Source organism: Pistacia vera, unplaced genomic scaffold (genome assembly GCF_008641045.1).
Source record: "Pistacia vera cultivar Batoury unplaced genomic scaffold, PisVer_v2 Contig190, whole genome shotgun sequence".
NCBI lineage: Eukaryota > Viridiplantae > Streptophyta > Magnoliopsida > Sapindales > Anacardiaceae > Pistacia > Pistacia vera.
The window spans coordinates 1,387,655-1,402,051 of NW_022195991.1; the positions used below are offsets into that span (position 1 = coordinate 1,387,655).

General features: G+C 34.3%; 1 protein-coding gene and 1 pseudogene across 1 annotated transcript; both read right to left on the reverse strand.

The window, feature by feature from the left end:
* Window positions 1-3,039: 3,039 nt before the first annotated feature.
* LOC116127318 lies at window positions 3,040-5,791 on the reverse strand (annotated as a pseudogene).
* Window positions 5,792-6,545: 754 nt separating this feature from the next.
* LOC116127319 (N-lysine methyltransferase setd6) lies at window positions 6,546-11,053 on the reverse strand. Its single transcript, XM_031412972.1, has 4 exons — window positions 10,959-11,053; window positions 10,474-10,851; window positions 8,750-9,032; window positions 6,546-7,534 (listed from the first exon to the last, which is right to left on the reverse strand). The coding sequence occupies exons 1-4, from the start codon at window positions 10,967-10,969 to the stop codon at window positions 6,851-6,853; spliced, it is 1,356 nt and encodes a 451-aa protein (XP_031268832.1). The 5' UTR covers window positions 10,970-11,053; the 3' UTR covers window positions 6,546-6,850.
* Window positions 11,054-14,397: the final 3,344 nt, after the last annotated feature.

Genomic DNA, 14,397 nt, shown 5'->3' on the forward strand with positions numbered 1-14,397 from the left:
ACCTAGTGCTTCCCCCCAAAAGGTTTTTGGTAGACCAGTTGTGAATAAGAGACATCTAACCCTCTCTAGAAGGGTTCTATTCATTCTCTCAGCAACCCTATTCTGCTGAAGGGTTCCCCTAACTGTCCTATGCCTTAAAATTCCCTCTTCTACATAGTAAGAGTCAAAATCTAGATTACAGAATTCTAAGCCATTGTCTGTCCTAAAGGTTTTCACCTTCCTATTAACTTGGTTTTCAACCAGGTTTTTCCAGCCTTTAAACTTAGTAAAGGCTTCATCCTTGGACCTAAGCAGGTACACCCATACCTTCTTGCTATAATCATCCACTATAGAGAGGAAATAGCAATTCCCTCCATGTGTCCTAACCCTTTCAAGACCCCAAAGGTCTGCATGCACATAATCCAACCCTTTTTCAGCCAGATGAGTTCCCTTTTGGAAACTCATTCTGTGCTGTTTTCCCAACACACAAACTTCACAAAAAGTTAATTCAGATATAGATTCCTTACCAAAATAGCCTTGTTGGCTTAACACTGTCATACCTTTTTGGCCTATGTGGCCAAGTCTCAAATGTCATTTCTCTATAGCAGTCAGATCAGTAGATGATAGAGCAGAATTTACAGTGAATGCACAATGTTGATCACACAGAATGTACAACCCATTTTGTTTGACCCCTTCAAGCAAAATTTCATTATTCTTATACACAACTATGGACCCTTTTTCTGCCTTATAACTACATCCAAAGTTCCTAAGGAAATCAGGTTTCTTTTAAGGTCAAGTATAAACCTTACTTTGGTTAACATTATGACTTTACCATTATTTAACCTAATGGTTATGTTACCTATACCTTGAACCTTACAAGAGTGATTATTACCCATGAAAACAGTTTCTAACTCTCCTTTCCTAAAGTTCTGGAACCATTTGTTGTTTAGGCTCATATGAAAAGTGCATCCCGAATCTAGAACACATTCCTTACTACTGGCTTGGTTTGAGACAGTGAGGGCTTCTGAAATTTCAATGCCAGTGCTAGTGCTAGCTAAATTGCTCTCTGTATTGTGTTGTTTTTGTTTCTTTATCCAATCATAGCAGTTCTTCATAAGGTGACCTAGTTTATTACAGTGAAAACACTTCCCAGTTTCTCCCTTAGACTTGTTATTCTTCCCTTTTTTCTTAGTCTTAAAGTTCATGTGTTGTTGGAAATTCTTGTTACTATCCCTTCCTAATTGTCCAGGATCTGTCCTACTCTTGACAAACAAGTTATTCCCATTACTTTTCTGTATTTTCAACTCCAATTCCCTAGATATCAGGCCAGCTATAATCAGGTCAACACTAGGAACTGTCTTAGTGTATTGTAAAGCATTTTTCACCACTAAGTACTCATCAGGCAATGAATTTAACAGTATCATCGCCAAACTAGAATCTCGTAACTCTTGATCTGTACCTTTCAACACTAATGTCATCTTAAGAAACTCATCAAGGTTTTCTTCTACAGACTTAGTAACATCCATCTTATAAGAAAATAAGGGTCCTTTAAGAAATGCTAAGTTTGGTGCAGACTGTAAGGAATAAAGGGATTCGAGTTTACCCCAGAGTGTGAGCGGTGTTTCCATGCCATCTACCTTTCGCAAGACTGCATCGGACAGATTCATTATGATTAGATTATAGGCTTCCTTATCCACTTCAGTCTTCTTTTTCAGTTTCTCTTCAGACCACTTGGTGGTGTCTTTTTCCAGAGCAAGCCCTACCTTATTATGTGAAAGTAGGGCCTTTGTCTTTTTTTTCCATGTATTAAAATCGATCTTTCCATCGTATTGGGAGATCTCCATACGAGTAATGCTCATTGTATTGTAATGACAGGACAGGAGAGTCTAAGGAGTACGTGGCGTTGTTATACCAGAGGTTGCCACGTACTACCAGACAGTTTTTAAGACGGTTACTGGTGTTCCAGCCGAAATACCCTTAAACTTTATCAAACAAGACGAAAGTAACAATACTACTACAACCCCTAGGCAATACCAAGATTTCTCCCCTGACTCGTGTTTGTGACTCAGACTAACCAATTCGACCAGATTCAGGACGATTCGAAACCCTAAAGCTCTAGAAGCCTTTAATTTGAAAAAACCCCCAAATCCTAACAAAACCCTAATTTCGATTTTGCACGAATTTCGTTGATCCCCTGTGTTTGTAACCTAATCTCACGAATTAATCCCAAGACTCAACAAGATTCGAAGACCTAATGATCTAGGAACCTTTAAATCAAAAAACCCCCAAAAACTGACAAACCCTAATTTTCGAATTCGTCAAGAATTAAACGATTTCTAAACCTAGATACACCTTAGAACTTTGGCTCTGATACCACTGCTATAACCCAAGCCTAATTAATCAACTCGCAACACAAACAAACACAATCAAGATTCAAGATCAAAACACACACACACAAAATCAAGGCACGAAATTTACCGTGGTTCGTCTATCCAATCTTGGATAGACTACATCCACGTTGAGCTCCGAAATACGGATACTCACAGCACTAAAAGATTATCCAACAATTACAAGAAGAAAAACCATACAAATCTGCCGAAACAGAGCAACACTCAACCTAGGCCTATTCGCTCAAGAATCTCTCTACAATCTGCAAGAAACAGAGGACTAACCCAGCCTCAAGAAGGAAACGCAACCCTCTCTCTAATCTACCCAGATTATTCCCAGAAAGCCTTAGCAAATACCCAACCCTAGTTTTCTCTAATTTTTCCTCACGAACCCTAACCTTTCAGATTAACAAAAGTTGCAATTGTTCACAACACTATTTCTTCTTTTATATATGCCCATATCAGCAAATGTCAGCTCTTGGATCTGTCTTGATCTGATGGCCAGGATTCCTTCAATTAACTTAAATGAAACGACCTCGTTTTGGCTTTACATTATTTTCATAATATAACAAATAAAGGTATATATATAAGTAGCTTTGGAAATAATAGTTACTTTAAAATTGAGAAATGAAATATGAAATTTATATTTAACATAAAGGCATCGACATGGGAATCAAGTGGTTGTTGCAGACTTGTAAGAAGTGTAAGAAAGAGAACCCATTTGCCTTTGAATTTTCCCCAGCAGCACCAATTGCTACATGCAACGGATAGAAATGGTCTATCCTAGGATGGATCATTTTCGCAGGCGGCGCCTTCTCTTCATAGTGATTCACATCCTCGTATCTGTGTGCAAAAATTAATCTCATCTAAGTCATTATTAAAACATAAACAACCAACACTTGCTAAAAATATTAGCATCTCCTTCTCTTTTCCCAAGTCAATTAAGATACATATAAAAGAAAACTGTAATGTTACACATACAAAGTTAGTATCCTAATTTTGTATCTCGAGTGATGTCACAGCTTAATTCAGTATCATATAAATTACAAAGAAGTTACTAACTTATTCAATTATCATATAATCAATGTAATATTGACACATAAATAACCTCATCATTTGGGAACTTTGTATATGTATATTTAATATTACTGAAAATAATATATTACCTTCCTTTATTTAAGGAGAGCAGCTTTAAGCCAGGTATCAAATTCCTGAGCCCATGGAAAAATGGTATCAGTACTGGATTTTATAGCCCTCAGGTTATGAACAACATTTCCGGAACCGAAAATGAGGACACCTTCCTTCTTGGGAGGGGCCAATGCCTTCCCCATGCTGTAATGATAAGTTACATCCTTCTCCGTCTGAACTGAGAGCTGGCACACTGGTATATTCGCCTCTGGATACATCAGCATCAATGGAACCCATGCGCCATGGTCAGACTCACCTCTCTATCTTCTTCAACATCTTTGAAGCCTGACGCTGTGAGTAGTTCCTTCACTCTCTTTGCCAATTCTGGAGCTCCTGGTGCAGGATACTTGAGCTGGTAATGGCATAACAATAGCAACTTATTACACAGATTTGAGAGAATTGAAAATTATATCATATGAATCTTTACTAAACAACCGATTCATGACACAACACATGGTGAGTTGGTTTTTTTTTTTTTTTATTTATTTTTTATTTTTTTATTTTAGTTTCTAATAAGAAATAATATATATTATCGATGCGTAATTTTGACACCAACGACTTCGCACATGCAAAATGTTAATTGAGTCTTAGAAGTTACACGTGATTGGTTTGAGAGTTAGGATAAGGTTACAGTCAAGTGCAAAGGCTAAATAATAAAAGAGACAGTGAGAATTATATAGTGGTTCGGATGCTTAAAGCGATTCTTATATCCACTATTATTTTATATATAAGTGTTCTTGATTATTAGGCAAATTAGAAGAGGTCGTCAACAACGAATAGAAGTACAAAAACTTAGTATTCAGAAGAATATTAAGTTAGCCTCTTTCTAGTAGGTTGTCTTTGATATTTGTTTTTATGAAAATAGAGATCCTGATTTTGTAAGGGGGAGTCCTCTATTTATAGCCGCTGAGTTTAAGGTAATGATTATATGTCTATAAGTAGGTAGGTGTCGTGCAAGTCTTTCCTTGCGTCCCATTGACTAATAACTTAGGAAATATCATTAAATTATATAAGGCTTGGACAGGTGTACAGACCTCATTCATTTACAGATAAAACTTGAGCATGCTGAGTTGGTGACATCCGTATTCTCTCTGTCTTAGGGCGACATGACAGATCCTGAACAGCACAAAGTCTTGCTGAACTCTGATTGGTATTCACTGATGTAAGCTTACATTAGCTCTGATTTTTTAAGCATAACATATATTTACGTGGAAAATTAATGAAAGAAAATAATAATTTTGCTAGTTGGACATGTACTTAATTAACTTGAGAAGGCAAAATACAAAAATAACTCGCCAAAAAGAACTAAAGCACAACTCAACATAATCCGTCAACCCCGCTAACTTCATCTTATCATATTCAATCAAATGGCATGTAAATTTAAACCTTTCAAAATAATCCAATTATTTTTCTGTTTCTTAACAACAGAAGGCTAGCAGCATACCATGTACATTTCGTTCGGGAAGCTGTAAAAGTCGTGGATGGTGTCGTGTTTTTGAACGACACAGACAGTGGGAACATCGGCCCCCAGTGGGCAGATATGACAAGAATTGCATTGGGTTTCTGCAAAAATCCTTNGTGGAAAATTAATGAAAGAAAATAATAATTTTGCTAGTTGGACATGTACTTAATTAACTTGAGAAGGCAAAACACAAAAATAACTCACCAAAAAGAACTAAAGCACAACTCAACATAATCCGTCAACCCCGCTAACTTCATCTTATCATATTCAATCAAATGGCATGTAAATTTAAACCTTTCAAAATAATCCAATTATTTTTCTGTTTCTTAACAACAGAAGGCTAGCAGCATACCATGTACATTTCGTTCGGGAAGCTGTAAAAGTCGTGGATGGTGTCGTGTTTTTGAACGACACAGACAGTGGGAACATCGGCCCCCAGTGGGCAGATATGACAAGAATTGCATTGGGTTTCTGCAAAAATCGTTTCTCTTTAATTTCCAAGACTAGAAAAAATGTCTGGCTGGTAGTGAATCATCAATAAACAAGGTCGGGGATCCATGTGATATGTAGAATGTGTCCATAAGAACCGTATATATATTTGATCTACGTGTTTTGTATTTGATTATTAATACGACAAATACAGAGAGAAGAGAACAAAGTCCATTTTCTTATGTAGTTAATTATAGTATTGTATTGTGATACATCAGGATTAATGTATTCAAACTAAACAGTTAATTATATATACGAACATTCGTTCTATGGAAGACTTTTTCATCCTCATAAAAGGAACTATTAATAGCAATTAAAGTTCAAAGATAGTATAATAGTTAATAAATTAGATATAAACGTGAACTATCATTCTACTTATTGAAAGGGTTTAACATTTTTTTGGTATTAAAGACCGATAAAGGAGGTTATTGACTGATTTTGAAATGTAAAGAGGTCAGTTAGGATTTTAAAACATATGATGTCTCATCACCTAGCGCTAAAACCCCATGGGAGGGTAAAATAACACAAAAAACACCTATTTCATCATGTCGTATTTTGGTTGAGAACCCGTTTAATAATATAATTAATTAAATAGGTCTATACAACCCTCGATTACTTTTTACACACAATTACTACTTATTACAAGTTTTTTAACCAGAATTGGTAGCGGTAAAAGAAGTATTTGTCTCAATTATTAAAGTTGATATGGGGTGTAACTATAACACTAGTTTTACGGACTTATAACACCCCATCGACATGGAATACATTTGCTCCAATATTAGTGGTTGGTTTGTTTTGGTTATAGTATTTGGCTCCATTTTTGTATCAACATCTATAAATCTCTAAAAGCTTAAAAAAAATAAAAGGGTTATTTATTATTATAACTGCAATCCATCTAAAATACTTTTCATTCTACAAAATCTCTTATTCCGAAACAGCGCCACTTAATATGAGAATTTTATCCAAATTAGCCAATATGTAACAAAAGAAAAATATGAAAAGGAAGCTGTTCTATTGAACAGGAGAATTTGTCACCTTATTTGAAATCTTCCGAAAAACAAGCTTAGATGAATAAGTGAAACTCATATATTTGAATACAATTCAATCAATCAAAATGGCACAGAATTACAAACATAAGCTACATGGCATCTTAAGTGATACAATTGCATTTGATTAACACAACTATGAGAAAAATTACCTTAAATGAGATTGCCAATGTATTACTGACCAGTTATTGTGTTAGCATCATTGTACTCATTGTCGTTGCTTGATAAAATTAAATCTGACAAGATAACAGAGAGAAAGCAGGGAAAGAATAACCATGGAAACTGATTAGACGAAAGAATTAATGCTGCATCCCATTCCTCTTTAATCTCTTTCTCATAGAGCTTCGCTTAGCAGGTCTCAGTGACTGCATAAGAGCAGCTGCATAATTTCTTAAATTCTCCAGAATCCTTCTCTCACTTAAACGTAATACCGAAGAATGGTACAACTTCCTATCTTTTGTGGAACCACTTCTCAGGACTTCAATATCATCTTCTTTTGACTTGATGGCGTAACAACTCTCCCGCATATCCGCCAATGAAGAGAGCGCATTACAAACACTTTCAGTGAAGAATAGTTCTGTGCTCATATCTGAAGTGTTTTCCAATGCAATGTTGTTTTTCTTGGACAAAATCGTACATATTGCTTCATTGTAACTCTCACCAGCTGATAAACTTAGATCCAACGTATGATATGTATCTTCAGGTAGTAAAATGAAGTATAATAATATTAGCAACTCAATTTGGGGCTCTCCATTGAATGCTATCTCAAAATATTCAGAACTTTGACTGACACATCCAGAATACCCTAATCTTCTCCACAAGGACAACCTTGCTCTAGTGTATCGGCTAGAAAATAAAGAAGAACTCCATTGAAGCACCAACTCCAAATCAATATTCACAATATCATAGGAGTTTTCTGGCTCCGTGAACCCATATCTGTGAAGCAATGCAGCATTTCCTACCAACCCATAGGTATTGAAAATCTATAAAAAAATAAATGCCACAACAGCACGTAGAAAGTAATTAATAAGAGAGAAGCATCTTTCAACACCTTGACTAACTTATACATGATTTATAATGATGATCAGATTATAAATTTATATATATATAATTATGACATTTGTTTGAGAAATAATATTCTCAAACACTAATTTTTTATAATGATAACATTATAAAATTGGTGACTCAAGAAAAAAGAAAAATAAGAAATAATGATCACATTATATTGCCTCCCTAAGCTTAGACCAAAATCATCTACATGACAGTTTTTTTTCTCTTTCAATGAGAAAATATTTCACTGGGTCATATGTTCAACACACTACAACTACATTAACGCACTAAGTTAAAATCTCCATTTTGATAATTAAGATAAGTGATCCTATTTCACATGGAAAGTAGAGTGTACATTCTTATATACAACTTAATATACTAACTGTCAATAATTAAAGATATACGAAAATCTCATAATATACATCTTCTATGCATGAGACTTTTCATAAGCATGATGTAGATTATAACTCACAGACCCTCAATAGTATACCGTAATATCAAATTAATGGTAATCTAAAAGGGGCTATCATCATTCAACGGACAGAAGTTATAAAAATAAAAAGACACAATTATCATTTATATTTAGAAAACAATAAAAACCATAACCAATCACACCAACTTTACCAAATGAAAGGAAAAGACCAGAATGAAGAATATTGTGGAACTCAAAAAACTGAGAGCACAATTTAAAAGACAAATAAAGGCCTATATATGATAATAAATCAACTAAACAACAACTCAATAGCTCAGGCCAGTGACATATCTAATACTCTCACACAACCTTCAAGTTAAGCCTAGAATCATAAATTTCTATTACTTGTACATCTTTCTTATAATTTAAGGCCAACAAGATCTCGTTGGAAGGTAGCATAAGTTTCGCAAAGGAACAAATATAAAGCAATATTCAACAGGTAGATATGTTGGTCGCTTAAACACGAAACCAGATTGTTCAGTTTCACAACAAGATTAACCAAAAAATTGCTAATTAATTCAACTACTAGTGTATTGTTAGTTAAATCAACTCAATGCACACCAAATTCAAAATCTACCCAGAGAACCTCATCACTCAAGCCACTGATTAAAAAATAAAATAAAATAAATTATGAAGGACACAACACAAGGATATCTGTACAAGAAAATACACTAACCTCAATTCCAACTTTGACATCTTTCACCATAATCATTTGCAACACTGAGGAATCATCCCCTGAAACAGAAGAAGGTTCTGCATCACTGCTATCAGAAGAATTATTTCCCATGGAAGGATCAGTCTCATCTCTATCCTGGTCAGAATTTTCAGTTGATGGTTCATCATCATCACCAGAAGCATTAGCATATTCATGATTGTCATCATCATCGTCATTGACAGATTCATGATGTGAAGAAACAGAAGAGAAGTGTACATCCTCAGCCCCAGTTTTATGATTAAAGCTGCATTGCAAATGATATTACATGTAAGGACAATAAAAAGAGAATTATAGCACTGAGATACTGTAGGTCCATTTCTGGCAAGCATAAGCAGCAACTTATGCATCAATGTNTTTTGTCCATAAGTGATTATTGAACAAGCTACAGCAATCCAAACTAAGCCTTAGTCAATAATCACAGTAAATTAAACTTCTATTTTGGTAAGATAATAATACATTTATATTGCAAAGGTATGGAATTACCTGTTAGAGTTTCACACCGATTAGGCACGTTCAAGTCTACTGGTTTATAAGAGGGGGTAATCCTCCCATTCAAAAAGGTCTCAATGGGTGAGGAATCAGACCCACTTCAAATTCTATCATGGTATCAGAGTTCAAGTTCAGTTGAACTGAGTGCTTGACTAGCAGGTGAAAAGTTAGAGCCAACAACTACCTCCAATAACAGACCTGACCCAACATATGGGCTTGACACTAATGGAGAGTGTTGGAGTCTCACACCGATTAGACACGCTCAAGCCTACTAGTTTATAAGAGGGGGTAATCCTCTCATTAAAAAAACCTTATTGGGTGAGAAGTAAGACCCACCTCAAATTCTATCATTACCTATTTTAACTTTTTTGTAGTTTTATTTTATATTTTTTTGTCATAATCATATGCAAATTCTTTATCTACTAATTTAGGGTATTTCAAATGTAGATAATAGGTTCAAGGTGCTTATATTATAGGTAACTTATAATTGCTTTTGGAACTTGAAATTATTTGATGGTAACGGTTATGAGGGTAAACCACCGTAGCGATTTTGAGAGTAAACCACCGTAGCAGTTTTTGAAGAGTTTTTAGTAACGGTTTTAAAAACACCCAACCTATGCTTGGGAGTTTATTTTTCAGCTGTTCTGATAGATTTTTGAAATGATAAATTTACATATATGCCCATAAAAATACCCCAATTTCAACCAGTACTCGGGAGTTTTGTTTTTTCAATTACAAGGTAAAGGTTCTTTATTTGTTTTCTACTTATTAGTATTTTATAACTTCAAATGTGATAAAGTCTTTTTATTGTTCTTCGCCTTTCTTTGCAACATTTGGAATGATTGAAAAATTGTAACTCTACTTCTCCAAAAAAGCATCTAGAAATGAGATTTAAATTTTTTTTTTTTTTTAATCATTTTCAAACCAATAGTGGCAAATTAAGTCTATCAAACAATCCAAGATAACTAATATGCAGGCATTGCTTCATTACTCTGTCAAAAATACCTTAAAGCACACCAAATGTGAGGGACTCAAACTAGAGAACTTAAAAAAGCACTTGACCCGAAGGTCAAACAACTTGACCTAATCGAACCCAAATGCAGTTTTTACTGCAATTATTTGATAAAAATAAGCAAAGCAAATAAATTTTATTTCTTTATCTCAAACTAACAATTAAATTTCACCACACAATTTACAGTACCTTGTGGAGCTCAGTCCCACACAAAAGAGAATCAACTTCAGCCAGAGACCAAGCAAAAGGCACACACTCTTGATGAGGTAAGAGCTGAAGATAACCAGCCCAAGAAGATTCCTCACCCAAGCTCCTCTCATACATCAAAGCAACTGATAAGCCTAAAATACCACCCAAACCAGCTGCCTCAATCATTTTACAAGCCCCACTAGTTTTAACAGTGAGACATGCAGTTTTTGGAATTGTTGCCACCACATCACCTTCCTTCAAATCACATAAGGCGACAACGGAGATTCCTCTTTCTGGGTCGTCTTTGAAATGGAGTGCGTCGCTGTATTCAATGCCGTGGGAACTCATCCACCGCTTAAATGCTCTTACTCGCCTAAATAATTACAAAATATGTATTAAGCGCGTTGTGATTATATGGGAAGTATAAACAATGTGAGTATCAGACAAGAAAATAAAAAAAGAAGAGAGTTTAAGTTTTACCTGGAAGCCATGAGTGCGCAGGAAAGTAGGATGTTTGACCGGCCAGAGGCCCAGAGTTGTTTTGTCTGAGTTTCTAGTAGGGTTTTACGGTCTTGCTACTGCTATTCGGAATAAATCCATATAAAAGTTATACTTTAACAGATTAATTTATTCTTAAATAAACCTTCTTTAAATTCTCTTATGTATTTCCTTTTTGAATTATAATTTTTTTTCCTAATTTTTGTTATTATTATATGAGAGATGGTATATAATGAAATTAAGGCCAATATCTTTGCCATATAATCTAAATGGTCAAACCACATCCTTTTATTTATTTATTTTTTATTTCCAAATAAGAATCAAATTTGTATATATATGTATATATTTTTTTAATGTTCTATACAAAGCCAGTATTATTATTTGTAAAATTTACTTAATTAATTTGAGGGCGAATTGATAATCACAATTTTAAAGTCTCTCAACAAAGACCATCCTCACCATTTTCTCCCTTACACCATCATGTTCTCCTCAAAATAACATCTTTATAAGAAAAACAAACGGATTGGCTACATTAACTATGAATCTCTTAGCTTCTAAACAGACGTTTAAAGTGAATTACAAGATTGTTGTAACTTTTCTCATAATCACTTATTTCATAATCTATAATCCAAAAAGTAATGTTACATATATAAACTAATTATACAAATTATTTTCAACAAACTGATGTGGCAACTCTACATATTTGACATATAGTCTACCTTAATTGTTAAGTTTATCTCTAATTCAAAATTATTCAATCACATTAAAACACGTTAGTTTGTGTAGATGGGTTTTGTATGAAAAGTGATCGATAAACTAATTTGAAAAAGAGATTATACAACGAAATAATTTATTTTATTAAAGGATTCCAAAGTAAGTTTTTCTAGCTTTTAGATTTCACACGCTGCTTTTGAAAGGATTAATTACCAAAAACATCCTATGATTAACTTAAATTCTATTTTTGTTCTATAAATGATTTTTTAATTCAATTAATAATATTATAATAAAGATTAAAATTCAAAAAACTTAATTGAATTAAAAAGTTCAGAATGTTGAAAACTTTTAAAATCCTAGCCGATGAAATAACCAGCCGAAACTACTAGTGGTGACCAGCAGAGTCTCTGACAATGCATCCAATGACATTGTCAGCACCATTAAGATCGTCGAGAGATGAACTACTCGATTGTGCGGACTCATAAGGTGTTGCGATAGATTTTGAGCGTAGGAGGCCAACAAAGTTTTGGCCAAAACTTTGTTGGCTTCCTTCTACAAAACTCCACAGCCGATGGTTGACGCCCCGACACTATTGATTAGATTGCCTATTGATGGTTATCATGGTGCCAGTAGTGTCATCGGACACACATCTGGCGACTCCACTGATCATCGGTACAATTCTCGGCCAACTACTTCGTTGGCCAGGATTTTTTTTTTAATGTTTTAAACTTTTTATTTTAAAATATAGTTATTAATAAATATCCTAAAAACTAAAAGAAGTTATTGATAATAAACCTATTTTTGTAATTTTACACATACGAAAATCATTCTTTCAAAAACAAAAGTAAATTTAAAAATTAAACACCCTACAAATTTTATTTAAAGTTGGTTATTTTAAATTTTTGTCCATAAGTGATTATTGAACAAGCTACAGCAATCCAAACTAAGCCTTAGTCAATAATCACAGTAAATTAAACTTCTATTTCGTAAGATAATAATCATTTATATTCCAAAGGTATGTAATTATTACATGTTGGAGTCCCACACCGACTAGACACGCTCAAGCTTACTGATTTATAAGAAAGGATAATCCTCCCATTCAAAAAGGTCTTATTGAGTGATGAGTCAAACCCACCTCAAATTCTATCATGGTATCAGAGCCTAGGTTCAGTTGAGCTGAGTACTTGATCAACGGGTGAGGAGTTAGAGCCGACGACTACCTCCAATAACAGGCATGACCCAACATATGGGCTTGACCGTGAGGGGAAGTGTTGGAGTCTCACACCGATTAGACATGCTCAAGCCTACTGGTTTATAAGAGGGGATAATCCTCCCATTCAAAAAAGTCTTATTGGGTAAGGAGTCAGACCCACCTCAAATTCTATTATTACCTATTTTAACTTTTTCGTAGTTTTATTTCATAATTTTTGGTCATAATCATATGCAAATCCTTTATCTACTAATTTAAAGAATTTGAAAGCTAGATAATAGGTTCAAGGTGCTTATATTATAGATAACTTATAATTGCTTTTGGAACTTGAAATTGTTTGATGGTAGCGGTTATGAGGGTAAACCATCGTAGCGGTTTTGAGAGTAAACCACCGTAGCGGTTTTGAAGGGTTTTTAGTAGCGGTTTTAAAAACACCCAACCTCTGCCTGGGAGTTTAATTTCCAACTGTTCTGACAAATTTTTAAAATGATAAATTTACATCTATGCCCATAAAAAAACCCTAATTTCAACCAGTACTCAGGAGTTTTGTTTTTTTAATTACAAGGTAAAGGTTCTTTATTTGTTTTGTACTTATTAGTATTTTATAACTTCAAATATGATAAAGTCTCCTTATCCTTCTTCGCCATTTTTTGCAGCATCTAGAATGATTGAAAAATTGTAACTCCACTTCTCCAAGAAAGCATTTAGAAATGAGATTTTAAATTTTTTTGTTTTTTTATGATTGCATAAAATTATTTTGTATTTAATATGGTTGGAGATACGCACAATATGGTTAAAAAAAAAAAATTTGGATATAATTGTGATAGTTTTGTAGTGGATAGGGTATTTGTGGAAACAAAATTTTAAAATTAACCAAAACACCCCAAAAATACACTACACTGGTTCGGGGGAATTTTTGAGCGAGTCAAAACCAATGCATAAAAAATTTGGCAAGTAATGGTTTTAGAACACCTCAAAACCAATTTAATTAAAAACAACTCAAAACGAGTGAAAACAAAAAAACTCTCAAGCACACCCTAAAGGAATATTATCACTTACCTCCCTTGAGGTTTCCATAAATTAAGTTACATCCTTGTGGTATTGAAAATCCTACCTGACCTCCCTTCACATTTGATTAAATTTTCATTTACCTGCCCTCACCTAGAAGTGGAACAAATGGGTCGGGTTAGGCGGGTCAACCTTGACTCGGCCCGCATTAAAGAGGGTTCAACCCGAACCGCCTATAAGGTGGGCCGGGTTGAACCCGATCCGCATGCAACCCCCGGGCGGGCCGGGTTTTTATATGGCAACCCGGCGGGTTGGCCCAAAAAAATACAAAATTAATTTTTTTTTTTTTTTTTTTTTTTTTTTTACAAATGCCCATTTTACCCTTGAAATATAGCCGTTTTATAACAGTTAGAGGGGGCTTTTTAGTCATTTTCTTTTCCCATTTTTTTCTATAAATAGGCCATAAACTCTCATATTTTCTCACATCCC